Source organism: Syzygium oleosum, unplaced genomic scaffold (genome assembly GCF_021117445.2).
Source record: "Syzygium oleosum isolate NSW1041296 unplaced genomic scaffold, Sole_v2.1 Sole_v2.27, whole genome shotgun sequence".
Lineage (NCBI taxonomy): Eukaryota > Viridiplantae > Streptophyta > Magnoliopsida > Myrtales > Myrtaceae > Syzygium > Syzygium oleosum.
In genome coordinates, this window is record NW_026607511.1 from 3,652,715 (window position 1) to 3,673,230 (window position 20,516).

The following is a 20,516-nucleotide window of genomic DNA, read 5'->3' on the forward strand; positions in this document are numbered from 1 at the left end:
TGAGTAAATAAGCTTGGGATCTTACCAAGCCATACTTAACATAAGAAGGCCTCATCACCACCTTGAAAAAGGGATGCTCCATTTGAAATTTGTTGGCCAATTTAGGAGCAGTGAGAGGCCTTGGGTGCGTGGGACCATAAAAGACAGCTCAGGGTGCCTTAATCTGCTAACTGTTTGGTCCTCCCTGTACTTGAAAAACGACAACTTTAGTGGCGGTTCATGTAAACTTCATTAATTTGACTTGCTATGAGAAAATTTCAACATAGATTGGAAGTTAATATTATCCCCACAATCATTACGTAATCAACCAAGATTAAAAACAAGGGCTTCTTAAAAACTATTCTAGAATTTGAAAAGAACAAGGGAAATAGAGTTGTGGAAACAGAAACAAGACATGTTGAACCACAAGTCACCCCTCCAAATCCTCATGAGGATGAGCAGTCCGCAGTTTATCGAGAACAAGGCGTAAAAGTGACACCTCATATTTCGACAAGGCATGGATTTTCTCTGAATTTTCAAGTTCCATGATTTATTCCCTCTTTCAATAATAATAGAAATTTAACCCTTGATGTTTGTTGAGAGACATCTATCGCTAAAGCAACCTTATCAGATATTTTTACACGAAACGGAGCCCTAATCACAACTTCTTAGTACTCATGAATATGTTTCGAACTACTAGATGAAGCCGCAAGGAGTACTCTGCCAATGCACGTTTTCAAACACGGACAAAACTCGAATGCGGAACGAATTTAAAAGGCAGAGCCCCTAGCTGAAGAAGACGACGATCGAGTAAGGTTCACGAAAATCTGGAGAAACTCACCCGCAATAAGACACGAAAATCGGGAGAAATGATGCGTGAAGAAGTGTGAACTCACGATTTTGTCGGATACGGATGCGGGAGAGAGAGAGAGAGAGAGCAAGATCTTCTCTGATGAAGTGGGGAGGACTGTGGAGGCTCGGCGGTGCCATCTCTGGCGTCGTACTTTCGTCTTCTCTCCAGTGCCGACGACGGCGACGGTGGCGGCGGCGGCGACCAGAAACCGTGATGATCTTTAGGGAATGGTGGCCTGGAGTGCGCACTGTTCAACTTCTCGCGAGAGAAAAATCCCTCTTTCTCTTCATTTGCACCGCCTGCCCTGCTCTTCCCTTCATCAGTGGTTAGGCAAGTTTTTTTAAAAAAAAAAAGAAGAAAAGTTTTAGGGGCCGAGCAATTTGAGAAGCAAAAGGTGAGCCAAAAAAGCAAAATACGCGAGAAAAAAAAAGACATTAATTGGATCTTACCAATTTCATGTGCATATTTGTTCATGCCGATAACTTTTGTATGGTTGTATTGAGATCACAATCCTCCCAGGTCCCTAGCCACTCGTATCTAAATAGTGTCACGGAATATAAATTTGGTGTGCTTAGCCTACCTTTGGAAAAGATCTTCATTTGCGGGCACTCTTCCACTTCAATCTTCAACAAGGATGGAAATATGAAGATGCAACTTGTGGTGGAGGAGAAGCATTCTAGGCTTGGCAGATTTTGGAGTGTCAAACCACCTAACTTCTCAAGAGAAATCACTTTTCCTTCTCCATTTTCATCGTTTGCCACTACTTCTTTCATTTTTTCACATCCTATTATAGTCATCCAAGTGAGATGCACCAAATTTGTGATCGCTGAAGCTGTTACCAGATGTACCAATCCAGGGGAATCCTTCACCACTAACGTCGTCAAATTCTTGAAGGATATTGCGGCTGGAAATATTGTCGTCAAATAGGGACAATTCCAAACCTCAAATGTTTCGATACCTCGAAGAATTTTCGCCATTAAGTGGTCTTCTCTCCATACACGTTTTAGGTTATGCAGTTTGCTTAACTTAAGTTCTCTTAGATTTTCAAGCACCGGATGTTTTCCCACGTCAGCAAGCCCTTCGTCGGGGAATATATCTTCAAAGGAGCTACAAAAGACCTCAAGGCTTTGTAAATTCTGAAATCTCTCTAGAAGGAATCTGAGAGGAAAGACGGCCTTTTCACCATGAAAGCATGCCAATGTTAGTGCTTTAGGCTCGCCAAAGATATCATCGGGAAATTTTCCATCTTGGATTCTTTGAACATCTTCATCGACTAATAAAAGTTTCTCTAAGTTGGGAAAGTCCTGTCAAATTGCCAATACAACAAGGGAAGTAAATTCAGCAAAGGTTGGGCAATAAATCATGTGTTAATAAAAGGTAAATGTAATTCAGATGATTCACATGGAACGTGGCCATCTTTTACATTTCATCAAATCTAAAGATCCTTGCATACAAATCTCAAGTAGAGGCTGGTATGGTTATGTTGGTAGAGTGAATCTAAATTCAAGAGCCCTCCAACTCACCAAATTTATCTTTTATTAGAAATATCTTATCTTGTCAACAAAAATTTATCATCTTTGGAACTTTATGTAACGGGATGCACTCATAATGTTTCTAAAACATATAGGGTCCATAAACTGAAAAATGTGCTTAAGATATAAGAGATATCTTATATCATCCACAAACTTATAGTTAAGGGGTTCGGGATTTCTATGGTATTATAAGGTGGTGTGATTTTGCAGTGGAGATGAAATATAATGAGAGAATTAAAGAAAAAAGTAGAATATAGTGAATTAAGGTTCTGATGTTATTTTTTTAAAAAAGAAAACTGTTTGCGTTTATTTTTTTAGAGTCTGTAGAAAATAAATAGAGAAGAAAAGTTCAAATGTGCAACGTGTGTCAACAATGAAGAGGATCTCGTGTCAAATCCTCATTGACTTCCCTAAGGAGCACCATTAGATTAGATTAGATTAGATTAGATTAGATTAGATTATGAACATATTGTGTTGTCAACAAAAATTTGTAACTTTTTTTTTGTAATTATAGTTAATGGAACATCTTATGAATGTCCACAAATGAAAAGTATACTTGAGATATTAGAAATATCTTATGTTGTCGACAAACTGATAGGCAAGGGATATCATTTGTCTATAGTATCATAACGTGACGTGATTATGTAGTGGACATGTGATTAGCGGGTGCACTAAAGAACGAAGTAGAAACTTGGAAAGAGCAATTTTAATCATACCCTCTCAATTGAAGAGTGTGCTTCTTGAGTCGAAAGGTCCCATTGATCATCTCTCTGAATCCACTTGTTCATGGATGCCGCAACAGACAAGATGTCTAGTTTGTCACAATGAGTAACTTGCAACTCCTCTAAGAATGGCCAGTTCAAATTGGGCAAGTTAGGACAGAAGCTCTTGAGTTGTGACATATCATGTAACACCAGAGAGGCTAGTTTCGGGAAAAGAACTTGAGCGATATTGGAGTGTGGAGTGTCATCTCCACTAGCGACTATTTCCTCGATCTCACAAGATTCCACTCGAAGTTTCATAGGTTGGGTTAGACTTGTAGCCACCCAATGCGGAAACAAATTTTTAAGGCTCTTACAATTTTGAGCCTCCACTTCCCATAAATGTTCAAAAGTGAGAATTTCTTGAGGATTGTCGGTCCATATTTTGCTTAAGTTGTCCATGTGGGAGAGAACCACCGACCCAAGCTGAGGAAATTGTACCTGCCATATTGAAAACAATGACATAATGAACGTGATTACATTGAGTTATGAACTCAATGAAGGAATTTCCAAAACTTTCGTCGCTCTCACAAATCATGAGAATGCAAGAGCTTCTTAGTGACATAAACAAGGGAGGGCAGATTGATGCTTTCATTTCATTTCAGTTGACAGGTGACTTAAGGCCATGTATATTGCATTGCAACAAGCATGAAATGATAAATCCATTTATGATCAATAGTACATTGAGCATCGGATTTTAAGAAATAGAATTTAGAAGCATGAGTTTTGTCAGATTTTTTTGCACTGATCATTATCAAAGTTGCTTGCACTAATCTTTTGATAATGCAACATTAGACAAAGAAAAAATTTCTTAGATTTGTTTGCTTCAAGGAATGAATGAAGCTGAAGCACAGTTCGAAGCAGCTTTGACGCACGCGCTTCAATCCGTTCGGGATATATATGTATATATCTATATATACATTCTTCTCTCTCCCTAATGTTGGCTCTAATGCCATGCTGGTGGGTGCAAGATTACGATGCTCCAGCGATAGGTATAAGCCAGTTCTACATATCTTTCTTGTCAATTGAAAGAAATTAACTTCTCATTTTCATCCCTAGTAGATTTAGAAAAATCCAAAAATTATGAGCAAAAGGGAATCAATAACATTTTCTGAGTATTATATGAGAACGGAGGTAAAATTACTCTTGTACTGTGATGTTTATTGGCTCGTTATAGCATGGACTCGGAAGATGATTATATAACCATGTCCATGTATATATGGAAAGGATGGAGATCCACTACCCCCGTTTCTTCGCCGTATGGTGCCTCGATCATCATCAATCATTGATGCATTGAGTGATAAATTCCAGAACTAATTTTTTTTATAGGTCAACGGCTGAGATCAACAAGCCACGGAACGGGAGCACAAATGAGAGTTGAGCATCTTCACTTATAATTAATTTGCAACCCGAGTCTGACGCTATTCAACGTGTCTTCTCTCGATAGAGATTGTTTGCTCTGTTAACTATGAGCACAGCTACTTATTCAACACTAATACTAATTGCAAGTATTACTTATGAAACGTTAAATTTGTAAAGTTTACTAATGAGAAGTGTCATGAAAATTTGATGGCAAACAAGATAAAAAAAAAAATAACTTCGATTGTTTACAAGTTTTGTTTTTATTATGTACAGAAATTTTTGTAGTGAAAAAAAATAAATTCGTAACAGGCACGAGCAACATAATGACTTCAATAAATAACGTATGTTATGATCTTAGGAAAAGCAAATTGGGTCAATTTACTAGTTCTGCATTGAAACGATTCGGCTCCAAATCAAGATTCGGTGGGATATTAATAACTTGCTTGAATAATATTTATTACCTTTCGAGGTGCACCAGTGATCCAACCGTTGGCAAAAATTGGGTGTGTAAGAGGAAACCAATTTCTTATCCTTGATTGATGCCGTGTTTTGAGGATTTTGTTTTTGTCCAAAATAAAAAAAAAACAATAGTGGATGGTTTTTTTTTTGGTAAGATAAGTGGAAATAGTGGATGTTGTACTGCACTTAAACTAAAATTGTTTCGCGTTATGCGTGCAAAGCACCATTCTATTTCCTAGTCTCAATTACTGGCATTCCATTCATTTGACAAGATGATTTCTCTAAATTAAAAAAAAAACAAAATCTTTGGATTAAGAAAAAAGAAGACTAACCTGTGGAGTGAAAAGTGAAAGGGTGCCATGGTCAATATCCATCGAAGACTGCCAAGCCAAACTTCGCATCTTGGGGCAATGGGCAATGGTCAAATATTTCATTTCGTGACAATCCAACGTATGACTCTTCCCCGATAGGAAAGTAGTCAAATTGGGCAAGCATTCCAGTTCCATCAACCAGAGCTTCGGGAATGTAATCTTCTCCACCGTGCTTCCCTGCCCTTCTTCCTCTACAATCACTCCTTCCATCTGACCACACTCCTTTATTTTCATCCATTCAAGATTGGCAAGGCACCGAGCCATCGATGGAGTGAAAGCAAGTCTCAAGTTGCTGCATTTATAAAGGGTCAAATTACTTAGAGAATCAAAGCACATCTTTCCTTGAAGATCTTTGTTCCATAGTTGCCTCAACTTTGGTAGGTTGGCCAAGTCCAGATTCTTTAAGCAAGGCAGCACCCGAGTGCTTTCCATAGCTTCAAGCCCTTCAAGATCGAATATTTCTTCCATAGACTCACACTCGAGCACTTGCAAGCTAGTCATTTTCTCTAAAACAAGCATCAATTTGGATGGAATAGCACTAATAAATGATGGACATTTATCCATCGCCAGTGTTTCTAATTGCCAAGATGACTTGATGGGATTAAGTTCGCTGTGCCACTTTCCAATCAGCTCGGGAAACTCAAACAACCGCATAAACTTAGCACTAGCAACTGTAACCTGTTAGAAAATGCATCATTAAACGGAAAATTCTAGTTAGCAGAAAAGCAATTACTTGGTTGGTAATCAAAAGCATCCAATAACACAATTTAGTAACCAATGCATACCATTTCTTCAAACATATTTTGGATGGTGATGTTGAGGTTTCCCTTCCAAAAATGCTGGTGCTCTGTTGGTCCATACGATCCCTTCAAACTTACTTGTACTCTCTCTAGCTTTGGCGCCTCTATTGGTCCCTCGGAGAAAAACTTCATTTTGGGACATCCAATCACAATGACATCTTCTAAGAGGGGAAACATCAAAATGTATCCACTTGAACTGAAACATCTCAATTCTATCAACCCATCAAGCTCCATATACTTCAATTGATTGAAAGCCACTACATGCCCCTCCTCACCTTCCTCATCCTGAAGGACTTCTGTCAATATTCTACAATTACTTATCCTCAATTTTGTGAGTACCACCAAATTTTCAGCTAACGTCGGTGTGAACATATATGATAACCCATCACAATACGACACATCTAAAGTCTGTAAATGTCGAATATATCTCAAAAAGGGTGATATTAGTTTTAGCTCATGACTTGTGCCTTCTATGGCTCCTTCATTACTGCTTGGCCTTTCTAGATAAGATTCGCATACAACTAGCTCTTCCAAGTTGGTTAAACTCTCAACAAAACGATATGTGGATACTAGAGATTCCTTGGCGAGATGATGAAGCTTAAGAACTCTAAGCTTGCAGAAGAATTCTTCATCATGAAAATGCCCATGCCATATCTCCATCCGTTCCAATAAATCCAATTTTAACTCCTGAAGATTAGGGAATGCGCCCTAAGAAAATAGTCAAATCAGAACTTAATGCCATCTTAGTTAAAAGAGTATACATATATTATGATTTTAGTCCTGCCTATCGCACACAATTACTGCATTTTAAAATGTTGAGTCTCATGTGTTTCAATGGAAGGAAATGTTCCCACATCAAATAGACAAAATCGCTATTCATATATATTTGACTTGTATCCATATTGAACTTAAGTAACTCCTTACATCCACGTTTCTAAAGATATATCCCTTGTGAAAATAACTTCTGCATCAATTACAGTCACAATTGCACAAATGTCGGTGCTTAATGTCAACAATAATGTCCCATCTCTTCGTTTTTAGAATAATATCAGTCATCTTTATAGAGTTCAAATTAGACAACACACTTTGCCATGGTAAGATCACACCACATGCCACGTGCTTTCAATCTTTGTGGTCCTTAGGAGAGAGCTAAACCATCGGAATTAGCCTAAACCTTTTTCAAAAGGGGGATCAACGAGGATGCATTTGATACATCAGTCATTGCCAAGAGTGCCCAGTCAATACTTGAAGAACATGTGATGTTTTAATGTTGAGATATTTTTATGGATTCAAGGTGAGTCAGTACAGTTTACATCTTCATACATAGAGCTACTTGTATGAGATGCTTGGTTGTGGCCTTAAGGATCACTTCAAATATTCTCCATTGAAGCAAAACAAATAATCTTGGGTCGTACCTTTTCTATCAAGAAGAGAGGTTGTTTATGACATGGCATCTCATTCTTAGTTTGGGCAAGTATCTCCACCTCGTTACAGCCATCCACTTTCAAGGTCTTCAATGCCGGCCAATGGGAAGTATGTGTTCCGGTGTAGAGGCACTTCAACTTTGTCAGATGCTTAAGCTCGAGGGAGGTTAAATTTGGGAATACAAACCTAGGAACTAGTCCTTCTTCCTTCTCAATGAGTTCCGCAATGCCACATTCATCGATCTTCAACTCCTCAAGATGCATTAGACCTCTGGCTACTGAGGCTGGAAACAGAGAGGTGAGGCTCTCGCATCTGGAAATGTTGACGAAACGCAGGCAATGGAGTTTAACTTGATAGTGGAGTTCCTTATCCCATATACACTTTAGCTTATTGCACGCCTTCACATCAAACGATTTTAGATTATGGAAAGAATCCATAATAACTTGATTATCCCATATCATCTCGATGTTATCCATGCCATCAATAGATAACGTCTCCAAGTTAGGAAAAGCAACCTGCGGTATTTGCTCATAGAATTGGTGATTCTGTTAAATTACAAATTCATGAACTTTCAAGATGCAAATATTGATGAGTGCCAAGATGTAAATTATGAATTCACGGAATTGGTGTTTTTGTCTTAAGTTGCATTAAAGGAAAAAATAATAATAAAATAGGAAAGTTGGTAAAAAAAATCTCCATACTTATGTCGATGACTCTAGGACGAGAAGGCTATTGGAATTACTAGAGACAAAATAAAAAGTAGGAATTCTGACTTGATTCTGTTGACAATGGGCAAAATGGTAATTTGGATATGCTCAAATAACAATCCTATAATCGCATTAGTCTCTCATTAATCCCAAACGTAAATAAAACCTCTCCCTCTCTTCAATTTAGTTAATTTCATAAAATAATCAAATCACACTTTGTGCTTTTTTTGCCAGCCCAAGAATCAAATAGCTAGTAAATTGATTAAGAAAAGTGCAGCTAAGAGAAAGAAAATGATGGAGAGATTGAGATTAAAGAGAGGCGACCCAATCAACCATCAAATGGTCCACTACAGAAGGAGGTGTGATTTTATCTACTACCGAGGGCCTCAAATCAATATTGTGTCACTCTAGAGCAATTAAAAAGTTAGGCTAAGAGAAAGCACTTAAAAAAGGAATTGCCTGGGTCAAATGAACAATTCTTATTTACATCATTTCACACTTTGAAAGAATTAAATATATTTAATCGATGAAATTTTCTTTTTAAGATTCGTTAATTTTTTTGTGAGAGTGCCGGATGATCCAATTGTTTAATTTAAAAACCATAAATCATGCATTTACTCAAGCCAAATTGTCAAAGATAGTCCTCGATATCTGATTAAAAAGTCAAGCAATTCGTGTAAAAACTAAAAAGGGTGATTTCTGAAGCCCTGGACCCAAGAGATGTTGCTCAGCTTGGCGATGGAGAGGGCTCAGATTCCTTTTGCTGGTGCAATTAAGAGAGAGTAAAGCTCCCTTCAATCAAGAAAAAAAAGTGAGATCTTGTAAGTGCAAATTAAGTCAAGTGCGCGTCTTAAAGGCCCTTCATCTCTAACCTCTTGAACCTTACTGCTCACTTTCCTCTCAATTGTTTTTTTTCATTTTCTTTCAATCTTCATGCGTGCAATGTCTTGAGCCGTACATGTGAGGTTGCTGAGAGTTTTACGTTTCTTGTGAAAATCGGAAAGCTTTTAGAAATCCTGTTCTGCAATTGTATTGCCCGTTCATGCTTCATGCAGGTACCATAAGAGATGTTCAACCATCTTCTATGGAAACTATTTCTAGAGAAATTAAAAATAAAAAATTGCAACTCATGCATGTAGGCAACTCTGAACACTTACTTTCTTTTAAGATATTTTATCCAAAGTATACTTCGTAAGTGACTTAGTTAGTTTTTATTTTGGCAATGTTTAATATTTTGACGTAATGTTAATCGCGTACCTCTTGATTGAAGAGTGCAGTAGAGCGTGATTTGATGCAGTTCTCACTCTGAGCTTCTCGGTAACCTGTCATCGATTTTTCATTGGATGAAAAAAATGTCACCATTTGTATTGCAGGGATGAATCTGTCTACAATAAGAACTTAAGTGATGAAAACAAAAAATAATCTCACACTTTACGCGAGAGAAGCACGTCAAACTTTCCAAATGTCTTAAGGATAAATCAGTTAACATAGGGAATAACAAAGTTTCCGATGTTTCCATTCCCAACCCTTCTTCCTCCGTAATGATTGCCTCCATCCTCTTGCAATACCCTACTCTTATTTTTTTTAGTTGTGCAAGAGATTCAACCATGGATGGGGAAAACATAAACCCGAAGTTATCCAAGCCAGCGATTTCTAATGTCTCCAATCTCGGTAAGGCAACCTGCGAAATTCGCTCACGGAATTGGTGATTCGGTTAAATCTCGAATTCATGAACTTCCAAGATGTAAATATAGATGAGTGTGAAGGGGAGAGGGGGATTATTAAGTTGCACAAAAGGAAAAAAAAAAGGAAGTAAAAAAAATCTCCATACTAAATACCGTTTCTAGTTTCCAAGAGTATTTCATAGAATTACAGAAAGTTATCTAAAGTAATCACTAAAAAAAAGGATAAGGAATCTTTCTCCAGTCTTTTCTTGGGCAAATAACTTTGAATTGTAGAGGTTAATTTGATTAGTGAACCAATTTTATTCAATCTGAAGATTTTCTCCTTCAGAAATGGGCTAGCGAGTGATACATTACTTATATCTCTCTCTGTATATAATAAAGCAAACCCAACAATACTTTTCAACCTTAACTTTTGACCCCAAAAGTTCAAATAATATGCAAGGCCTCTGTCTAATGAGGACTACAGCGAAAGTTAAAAGCACCAAAGACTAAGAGGAGGAACAGACGTACTCAAACAAACTACGTCGTGGGACCCACAGCTTATATAGTCCACGATCCCTAGAATAAAGGGGAAACTAAATATTGCATCCGTCTTGGGCCCCACCATGAACTTAAGTGACAATCCCGACATATGAAGGGCAATCTTGTCTGGTCAACGAAATAGCCGTGGCAATTTTTGTTGGACAAAATAGTCGTGCGCTATCCTTAAGTGCCCAATCTCTATTGATGCTTTGTGCATGTACCATGAGAGATTTTCAACCATCTTTATGGAAACTATTTCCGAAGAAATTAAAAGTAAGAAATTACGACTCATACACGTCAGCAACTCTAAACACTTATGCTTGCACGCCACTCATTTTCTTCTAAAAAATTTTAACCAAATCATACTGTATAATTAATTTGGTTCGTTTTTATTTTAGCTATGCTTTGTCTCCGTTGTATTTAATAATTTGACATTTCACGTACCTCTCGATTGAAGAGTACAGTGGAGCATGATTGGATGCGATCCTGACTCCGAGCTTCTCGTGAACCTATCATCAGTTTGTCATTGGATGAAAAGAATGTCACCATTTGTATTGTAGGGACGATTTCTATCTACATAAAAATTTCCACTTATGAAAACAAAAAATCAATCTTACACTTTTTGCGAGAGAAGCACGTCAGACTCTCCAACCATTCTAAGCTTAAATCGGTTAACATCGGGAATAACAAAGTTTCTGATGTTTCCATTCCCAACTCTTCTTCCTCTGTAATGATCGCCTCCATCTTCTTGCAGTACTGTACACTTAGTTTTTTTAGTTGTGCGAAAGATTTAACCGTGGATGGGGAAAACATAAACCCGAGATTATCCAATCGAGTGATTTCTAATGCCTCCAATCTCGGAAAGGCAACCTGCGGAATTCGCTCACGGAATTGGTGATTTGGTTAAATCTCGAATCCACAAACTTTCAAGATGTAAATATAGATGAGTGCGAAGGGGAGAGGGGGATTATTAAGTTGCCCAAAAGGAAAAAAAAATGAGTTAAAAAATCTCCATACTAATGCCGTTTCTAATTTCCTACAGTATTTTTTATAGAATAACAGAAAGTTATCTAAAGTAATCACTAAAACAAAGATAAGGAATCGTTCTCCGGTCTTTTCTTGGGCAAATAACTTTGAATTGCAAAGCTTAATCTAATTAGTGAACCAATTTTATTCAATCCGAAGATTTTCTCCTTTAGAAATGGTAAACTTTGATTTTATTGTGGATGTCAACCCTTTGTGCATTTTACCATTGGTATGTGCTTTACATGTGATTTTTAACCGGTAAAGTTGCAATTCTTCTGTATTTGTATTAGTCAAATCATGCTTTGGCCTCCGAATACGCTTAATTAATTAAAGTCCAAAATATATACAGAAAAATAAGGTAAAAGAAAAGCAACAATCTTAAAAAAATTAAGACAAAAATTTATAATAATATGGTTGACTTCATGAAGAGCTAAAATTTTAGTAGGCTTTCAAATATATCCCAAGCATTTAAAACTATCATAGAAATGTCAAAATATTGTATTTCATTTTGCATATGGGCCTCCACAATTAGCTATTTAAAAGGACCATGGATGATAAAACCACATAGCTATGCTCTATCGTAATCTTCAACACCAAGTACCATAATTTATCTAAACGGAAAAGAAAATTTAAAAAAAGAAGAGTTAAGAAAAAACTAAATAATTAAATGAGGGCTTAAGTAACTAGAAAACGGAAAATCACAAAAAAAAATCAAATTGGACTTTTATTCAATTAAGAAGAAAATAATTTATATGACATGGATAAATCAAACCACAAGTTACTAAGGCAAGCAACACCCACTTTGCCAGGGGCAGTGGGGCATTTTCAATAAAAAATGCGAAACAAGATAAACAGCTCTATTAAAGGAAACTAATTAAACTCAACGAAAAAATAGAAAATAAAAAAAGGATTGCTATTTTTTTGTCATCATACTATTCTTTTGCTAGAATTGAAAAGATGTAATGATCTAAAAAATAGTATGATGACAAGAAATAATAATTAAATAATGATGATGATGATGATGATGATGGTCGTAGTAGTAGTTATTATGTTAACCAGTACTCCTAGGGCACCGCGTAACTGAATAATTCAGTTTTCAAGGCACAAATTTTGCATAACATGAAGACGATTAATTGATCGGAAACTGTACATTTTTCTTAATTAGTTTCTCAACAAGTGCCTCAAGTTGGGAGCGAAAGAGTAATTTCCTTTTGAACCCAGCAAAAGAGTCATCTAAAAAATGGAAAAAATTACAATTTTACCCTTGAAAAATCACATAATGGGCACTCGCAAACGGAAAAATTGACGAAGGGCTGATGGCTCACGGGATTTTTTGTGAAGGTTGAAAGTCCAAGAGTAAATGTGTACCGCTCTAAAACTTCCATGGGGGATTTCGTGTAATTTTTCCTAAAAGTTGCTCACTAATGCCTACAACCACGAGATCTTAAACATAAAGTTGCTCACTAATGCGTCTTGGGCCCCATCATGAACTTTAGTGACAATAGTCACGGCATATAAAAGGCAATCCCGTCTAGTCAACGAAATAACTACGGCAAATTTTGCTAGACAAGATAACCGTGCGCTTTCCTTAACTGGCCAATTTTGGCTTATGCTTTGCGCAAGTACCATACATGTCGGCAAATTAAAAGTAAGAAATTGCAACTCATACAAGTCGGGCGACTCTGAACACTTATGCTTGCACGCCGCACGTTTTCTTTTAAAATTTCTTAACCAAAGTATACTTTGTACATAATTTAGTTAGTTTTCATTTTGGCTATGCTTTGTCTCCGATATATTTAATATTTCGACTTTTCACGTACCTCTCGATTGAAGAGTGCAGTGGAGCGTGATTGGACGTGGTCTTGACTCTGAGCTTCTTGTGAACCTATCATCAATTGGTCATTGGATGAAAAGAATGTCATCATTTGTATTGCATGGGTGAATCCATCTACATGAAGATCTTCAGTGACGAAAACAAAAAAATCAATCTTACACTTTCCGCAAGAGAAGCACGTCAGACTTTTCAACCCATCCAAGCGTAAATTGGTTAACATCGGGAATGCTAGACTTTCCGATGTTTCCATCCCCAACCCCTCTTCCTCCATGATGATCACCTCCATCTTCTTGCAATTTGCTACGGTTAGTTTTTGTAGTTGCACGAGAGATTTAATCATGGATGGGAAAAACATAAACCCAAGATTGTCCAAGCCATTGATTTCTAATGTCTCCAATCTTGGAAAGGTAATCTGCGGAACTCACAAAATTGATCTTTCAATTAAATCTCGAATTCATGAACTTTCAAGATGTAAATATAGACAAGTGCCCTTACCAAAAAAAAAAATATAGACAAGTGCCAAGGGAAGAGGGTGAGTCTAAATCCGCAGCCTACAATGGAAAGCTTTGTTTTGTGTTTTTCTTTTTGTTTTCTTTTTGTAAAGAGTAACTAGTCTTCTCAAAAAGTTAATTGCTATAACTCTAGAAAATCCTTCATTTGCAAAGTTGCTCAGAATCTCCCATCTACCTGGCCATCATCATTCGCTCCCATCCATATAACAAGTATAACTTTTTTGGGTTTCGTTCACTGGATTATTGTTATCCTCGACAAGAATAAGACGAAAAAAAAAAAAAGCCGTGAAGGCTCTTTGCAAAATTTCCCCGATCTAGTTCCATTATATTTGAAAGAGAGATCTTTCCACATGGAAGCTCAAAGCATGGGAAGACGATAAGTCGTACTCAGGCACACAACCTTGTGGGATCCACAGCTTATATTTCTACTACTCTTTATTGACAGGGAAACTAACGTATTGCATGAGCCTTGGGCCTCGCCACCATAAAAAAGTATTCTTGTCTAGTAAAGTTGCAATTCTTCTGTATTTGTATTAGTCAAATCATGCTTTGGCCTCCGAATGCGCTTAAATTAATTAAAGTTCAAAATATATACAGAAAAATAAGGTAAAAGAAAAGCAACAATCTTAAAAAAATTAAGACAAAAATTTATAATAATATGGTTGACTTCATGAAGAGCTAAAATTTTAGTAGGCTTTCAAATATATCCCAAGCATTTAAAACTATCATAGAAATGTCAAAATATTGTATTTCATTGTGCATATGGCCTCCATAATTAGCTATTTAAAAGGACCATGGATAATAAAACCACATAGCTATGCTCTATCGTAATCTTCAACACCAAGTACCATAATTTATCTAAATGGAAAAGAAAATTTAAAAAAAGAAGAGTTAAGAAAAAACTAAATAATTAAATGAGGGCTTAAGTAACTAGAAAATGGGAAATCACGAAAAAAAAGTCAAATTGGGCTTTTATTCAATTAAGAAGAAAATAATTTACATAACATGGATAAATCAAACCGCAAGTTACTAAGGCAAGCAACACCCACTTTGCCAGGGGCAGTGGGGCATTTTCAATAAAAAATGCGAAACAAGATAAACAGCTCTATTAAAGGAAACTAATTAAACTCAACGAAAAAATAGAAAATAAAAGAAGGATTGCTATTTTTTTGTCATCATACTATTCTTTTGCTAGAATTGAAAAGATGTAATGATCTAAAAAATAGTATGATGACAAGAAATAATAATTAAATAATGATTATGATGATGATAGTCGTAGTAGTAGTTATTATGTTAACAAGAACTCCTAGGGCACCGCGTAACTGAATAATTCAGTTTTCAAGGCACAAATTTTGCATAACATGAAGAAGATTAATTGATTGGAAACTGTAAATTTTTCTTTATTAGTTTCTCAACAAGTGCCTCAAGTTGGGGGCGAAAGAGTAATTTCCTTTTGAACCCAGCAAAAGAGTCATCTAAAAAATGGAAAAAATTACAATTTTACCCTTGAAAAATCACATAATGGGCACTCGCAAACGGAAAAATTGACGAAGGGTTGATGGCTCAAGGGATTTTTTGTGAAGGTTGAAAGTCCAAGAGTAAATGTGTACCGCTCTAAAACTTCCATGGGGGATTTCGTGTAATTTTTCCTAAAAGTTGCTCACTAATGCCTACAACCACGAGATATTAAACATAAATTGGGGGCGCTTGTGATGCCAAAAGTGTGCACAAATATACCTATATGCATTGTACGCGTGCATGAACATGCACAAAATTCTGCACTCTTATAATTATGGGGCCTATACAACGATTAAGTGCTTATTTAAACATGGCGCATGAAAGACGCGCATCAATTAGGTTGATATAGTTGCTTTTATCTATAGACCCAGTCCTCCTTCCCATTCTTCATATTGGTTTTTACGAGAGTCACCTATAGTATATACTTGATGGATAATAACAAAGTTCGATGACTAAATTCAATGGAATCCATTTCACAAGATTAGAAATTACTTTATTACAGAATTACTTTAATGCCAAAATTCCGTTTAATGTTGCTTTATCTAACCCTATTAATATAAAATATACTTGCAGCATCTAAGTTGAAAATAACTCAGAACCTATCACAATCTAAATTTGCATGGATTTCATACAATTAGTTGGAATTCTACACAATTAAGAGAAACGGAAGATTGCTTCACATGATCACAGAGAAGGCATCATCGGATATGGTACTTAGGAAGAAAATGAACCGAAAATAAAGAAATGATTAAGCATTATAATCCATGTCACATCTAATTAGCAAAAGAAGGAAAGATAATTATAATTTCTATTGATAGAAAGTTACCTGTTGCATATTGAAGAATGCAAGTTGAGTGCCAACTTGGTCGTCCGATGTACTACTCGAAGGAGCTGTCCCGACAACAACAAAGTTCTTGATACTTGGCAAGTCACGCAATTTCAATACGTGCAAATTACGCAACTCAACTTGACCACAATCATCATCTTTTACAATCCCCTTCATTACCTTGCAACTAACAACTTCAATCTCTTTTAGCTGTGGAAGTTCTCTTAGTAATGAAAGGGGAAATAGATGTTCCATCTTGTCACAGCTATCAACTCGTAGGACTTTTAATGCACTGAAGGACTTGGAGGAGATATCGTTGTGGCATAACTTCTCCAAGTTGATGAGATTCCGTAGAAATAAAAACTCCAAGGTCTTAAAAGTGGGAAGGGAAGACCATTTGAGGATGTAACGGATGGAAGGACTTTCCTGAACATGTAAACGCTTTAATTGTGGAAAACCTTCTGGGGATAACTGGCAAATGCTTTGCTCGATTCCGTTCAACCCATCCAACCACAAATCGTCAATTATGTGTAAAGTAGTTCGTATGCATCCTTTATGAAGAATATCGTTTGTTGGATTCAACTTGAGCTCCAATGTCCTTGATCCTTTGTAGTTGCTTAACCCGCGCCAAAGATGGAAGTCAATAAGATGACCTATTTGGATTTTGTACTCAGTTAATTTCTCGATATTTAGATCCCCTGGGAGCACACTCAGGTCGGGAATGGAAACATGCAAAGTACAGAGATTCTTCATGTGATTCAACTCAATCAAACTGGCATTAGTTCGGGGAGTTTGCTCCACGGCATTCCATTGATGAAAGCTATTCTCCATGTACAACTCCTCCAATTTGATCAAGCTTCCAAGCACACCTGGTTCAATTATCTGGAGTTCTGGACAAGAGTTCAAGTCTAACAACCTCAGCTCTACCAGTTGCCCAATTTCTTTTGGCAATCGCTGAATTTTGGAGTTCACAAAGCTAAGAATTTGTAACCCTTTTAGCTCACCGAGAATGGCCACATCCTCTAGCGAACAACTATGAAAACACAGTGTATGTAAGTTCTCCAAGAACTGAAATGGAGTTGGCGAACGAGTGAGACGTACTCTAGTAAGATTTAAGACCGCAAGTTTCTTCATAGAGTTGAAATAAGAATCTGGAACCTCAAGAGATTCATTGTTGGTGAAAAGCAGAAAGATGCGCAATTCAGGGCAATCTAATTCTTCGGGAAGCTCCTTCATGTCAATATAGGGAAAGCATATCGCCATACAACTTTTGAGCCTCTCCTTCTGCAATTGTGTTGCCAACATATCTTTATCTTTCAACAAGAGAAGAGGGCGATCTCTTAAAATAAACTGGGCAACAAAGTCACGAACCAAGTCATGTATCTTGAAACCATATGCGCCTCCATTGTCTAACAGAAGGGAGGAGGCTTGAAGAGTGCAGATAAGTGTTCTCAACCCATCTCTGGCTTCTTTCATGCTGCTCTCTTTTGGAAATATCCCCAAACCATAGCTGTACCTCACCAAGTTTTCAACAGAGGGATTAGAGACGCCATAAGCAACACAGAGTTGTAACAAACTTTTCGCTTCCTCGCTTGCTAAATGATCATAACTTAATTGCAACGACGTATTTATCACTGCACTTATTCCTTTGTTTGTAGACCGCCCAATTTGATTTAAGGCATCCCTCCATTCAGGTGGAGTAGCGTCTTTGAAATGTTTCGCCATTGTGACAATTAGCAAAGGCAAACCTGCACATTTGCGGAGTGCTTCATCCACCAAGGGTCTGAACTCGTCATTATGAACTTTTTCTCCCATTATCCTCTCGAACAATATTTTTGCCTCTTTCTCCTCCAGCCTATTGAGGAAGAAGTCCCTGTCGCAGCCCATTTCCCTTTGCAAAACATTTCGGTCTCTCGACGTTAACAACAACTTGCATCCCATGACTTTGTTGTCATGTCCGCAAGGAATGCCCACTGATTTCAAGTCGAGCCCCTCCCACAGGTTGTCCAGTATTATGAGGACCTTCTTTTTCTCATTTCCCAACCTCTCGCGCAGACGATCCGCTCGCACGCTCTCATAATCATAACCCTTCATGTCCAGGCCCAACGCATGCGCAATCACTCCTTGAATCATCTTGATGTCAGGATTTTGCGACACATCAGCCTTAGCGATCAGATCGAACTGCTTTTCTTCTCTTATTCTCCTCTCCGCATCGACCAAAAGGGTGGACTTGCCGAGCCCGCCCATCCCGTGAATCCCTACCACGCTATTGCTGTGATCGGCAAGAGCGACCATGATGTCCCTTATGATCGCAGCTCTGGATTTGAAGAGGCCATCGTCACTAAGCTCATTTGACGTCGAGGCAGAAGAAGCGGAGGCCGTTGCGGTGGTCGACTGGACGACACCTTTGCCTTCTCTCCTGGCTGGATTCGGAGCAGTGACATCTCCCGGAGCAGGATTGCTGAAGGAGATGTCGTTCAATTCCTTGAATCCGCGGCATTTTTGAGCGAGTTGCTTAATGACCCCAATCCTGCCCTCGGCCTTCCTGCTGAACTGATAGCGACATTTGGGGTCGGGAAGAGTCCCGTAGCAGCAAGTCTTGGTCGCCTTTTCGAAGTCGCCCAACAGGTCTCCCGCCTCTTCCAAGGCCTCGTTAGCATTTTGCTGCCACTCCGTGAAGTCATCATAGAAATTCCGAAGATTGTTTCTGGCCACTTCTGCCAAAATGCGGACCCTCTGAGCCTCGTTCTCCAGATTCCGGACTTCCTCCCGAAGACAGTCGGCGAAGCTCTTGGAGGAGATCACATAATTGAATCGACGCTTGATGGGAACAACTACATAGCTCTTCAAGACATCCCATGCAATAGCAATGACAGAATCGGCGGACATTTTTCTTTGATTTTTTTTTTCCGGGAAAGAAAGAGCGAGAAAAAGAGAGACAGAGAACGATGAAAAGGAGGAGGAGACACTGAAGAAGAAGAAGAAGAGGAAGAGGAGGAAGAATGGTTGTGCTGAGGAGAAGAAAGAGCGAAACAGAGCGAGAGGCGAACAAGGCGAAGAGATTGGAGTGCACAGAAAGGATGAAGGAATGGGAGCGTCGAAATGCAATCAATGGAGAAGGAAAAGAGATGATGATTATCAGCTGTTAAAGTAGTAAACAATTGATTGGACTTAAACCATCGCCTTCGGAATATGTACTTTTACAAAGTGAGTCAGCACCGATATAATAAAAGGTAATTAATAAAGAGAATGAATGGACAAGGACTGGGCCGACTGGCCACACTCACGTGACATGGAGTTTTAACTCTTACCACATTGTACTGTTTTGACCAAGAGAACACGGGACATGTAACTTTGTACAGTCTGCCATCAACTCAATTTTTAATGTGAACCATAGACCAAGGCAGAAAAGCACAGGTGGACCCTTGGAACTTCTAGAGTACTTATGAAAATACATGAAAAGGCATCTTTACCCTTTCTGATAATAAGATTTTCATCTATATGTGCTCGCTTGCGTGAATTTGTATTTGAATTTAAAATGTATATAACACCTACAATGACTGATAGCAATACCAGGTTGATTAGCCAAGAAAGCATTCAGCAATAGAAATTCTTATTGGTGCCAATGATAGTACCACACCTTTGGTCAAACTAACGTCGAGATGATTTTAAATATATTCGTATAACTCGTAGTAAATTGGGACTTCTCATGCTACTCAATGACGTGTATCAGAACACTTCGATAAGATGAAAGCTACGATTGATATGGATGGTTCTATATATGTTGCTCTGAACATTGTTGATGAGCAAATTCTCCGAGCCCGATAGTTACCTCTTCAGAGCATGCACACTAGCAAAAACAAGTGAGTCCATGTAGGGACTTTTTAGGAACACCCTACGTGATTATGTCGGATGTGTTTTTAGTGATAAGGAAGATGGACGGATTAGCAATTCTTTCGAACTAAAATGCACTACATAATATCCTCCGACTGAAAAAATCTCTTTCTTGAAGTATTGTAAGATCAAAGCGAATCTCATGATTTGATTGTTTTGATCTCCCATAAGACTCACCATGTTCAAAATTTGTGATTGACCCGAATGTATATTATGTTATCTGCTATTGAGCATCCTCGTTGTATTTAGATGGTAGACAAGTTGAGTCATTTTAAATAGATTAATTTAACTAGGAAAACATCTATGCAAATGGTAAAACTCTCTTGAGATTTGTAGCAACGCTCCCGAGTGGGGTCTTCCCAAGGGGGAGCGGGCTTAGTGGATTGTCAAGCGGGAACTAGCATTACCTCTACTTGAGGTTTACTTGATTTCGCTCTGCGCATGTTCTCC

General features: G+C 37.8%; 3 protein-coding genes across 3 annotated transcripts in view; all 3 read right to left on the reverse strand.

Moving 5' to 3' along the window:
* The window catches only part of LOC130135061 (septin and tuftelin-interacting protein 1 homolog 1-like), a 57,250-nt gene that overhangs the window by 8,687 nt on the left and 28,047 nt on the right, over positions 1–20,516 (reverse strand). The window lies entirely within an intron of this gene.
* Positions 1–20,516, reverse strand: part of LOC115693170 (uncharacterized) — an 84,226-nt gene that overhangs the window by 2,761 nt on the left and 60,949 nt on the right. The window contains 14 exon segments of the mRNA XM_056303332.1: positions 26–184; positions 821–1,146; positions 1,282–2,136; positions 3,081–3,566; positions 5,279–5,995; positions 6,103–6,825; positions 7,533–7,908; positions 7,990–8,057; positions 9,507–9,571; positions 9,678–9,930; positions 10,901–10,965; positions 11,074–11,326; positions 13,303–13,367; positions 13,476–13,728. Of these exon segments, the coding sequence (XP_056159307.1) occupies positions 1,303–2,136; positions 3,081–3,566; positions 5,279–5,995; positions 6,103–6,825; positions 7,533–7,908; positions 7,990–8,057; positions 9,507–9,571; positions 9,678–9,930; positions 10,901–10,965; positions 11,074–11,326; positions 13,303–13,367; positions 13,476–13,728 (4,158 nt within the window). The 3' untranslated portion in view covers positions 26–184; positions 821–1,146; positions 1,282–1,302.
* On the reverse strand, positions 14,657–19,077 carry LOC130135078 (probable disease resistance protein At4g27220). Its single transcript, XM_056303333.1, has 2 exons — positions 16,173–19,077; positions 14,657–15,498 (listed from the first exon to the last, which is right to left on the reverse strand). The coding sequence occupies exons 1-2, from the start codon at positions 19,059–19,061 to the stop codon at positions 15,478–15,480; spliced, it is 2,910 nt and encodes a 969-aa protein (XP_056159308.1). The 5' UTR covers positions 19,062–19,077; the 3' UTR covers positions 14,657–15,477.

What these genes read in the sequence shown, in the direction of transcription:
- LOC130135078 (XM_056303333.1), bottom strand. Translation starts at nt 19,061, where the DNA reads ATGTCCGCCGATTCTGTCATTGCTATTGCATGGGATGTCTTGAAGAGC. An exon ending in CATTCTTCAATATGCAACAG is followed by an intron (nt 15,499 to 16,172) that starts GTAACTTTCTAT and finishes TCGTGGTTGTAG; the next exon opens with GCATTAGTGAGCAACTTTTA.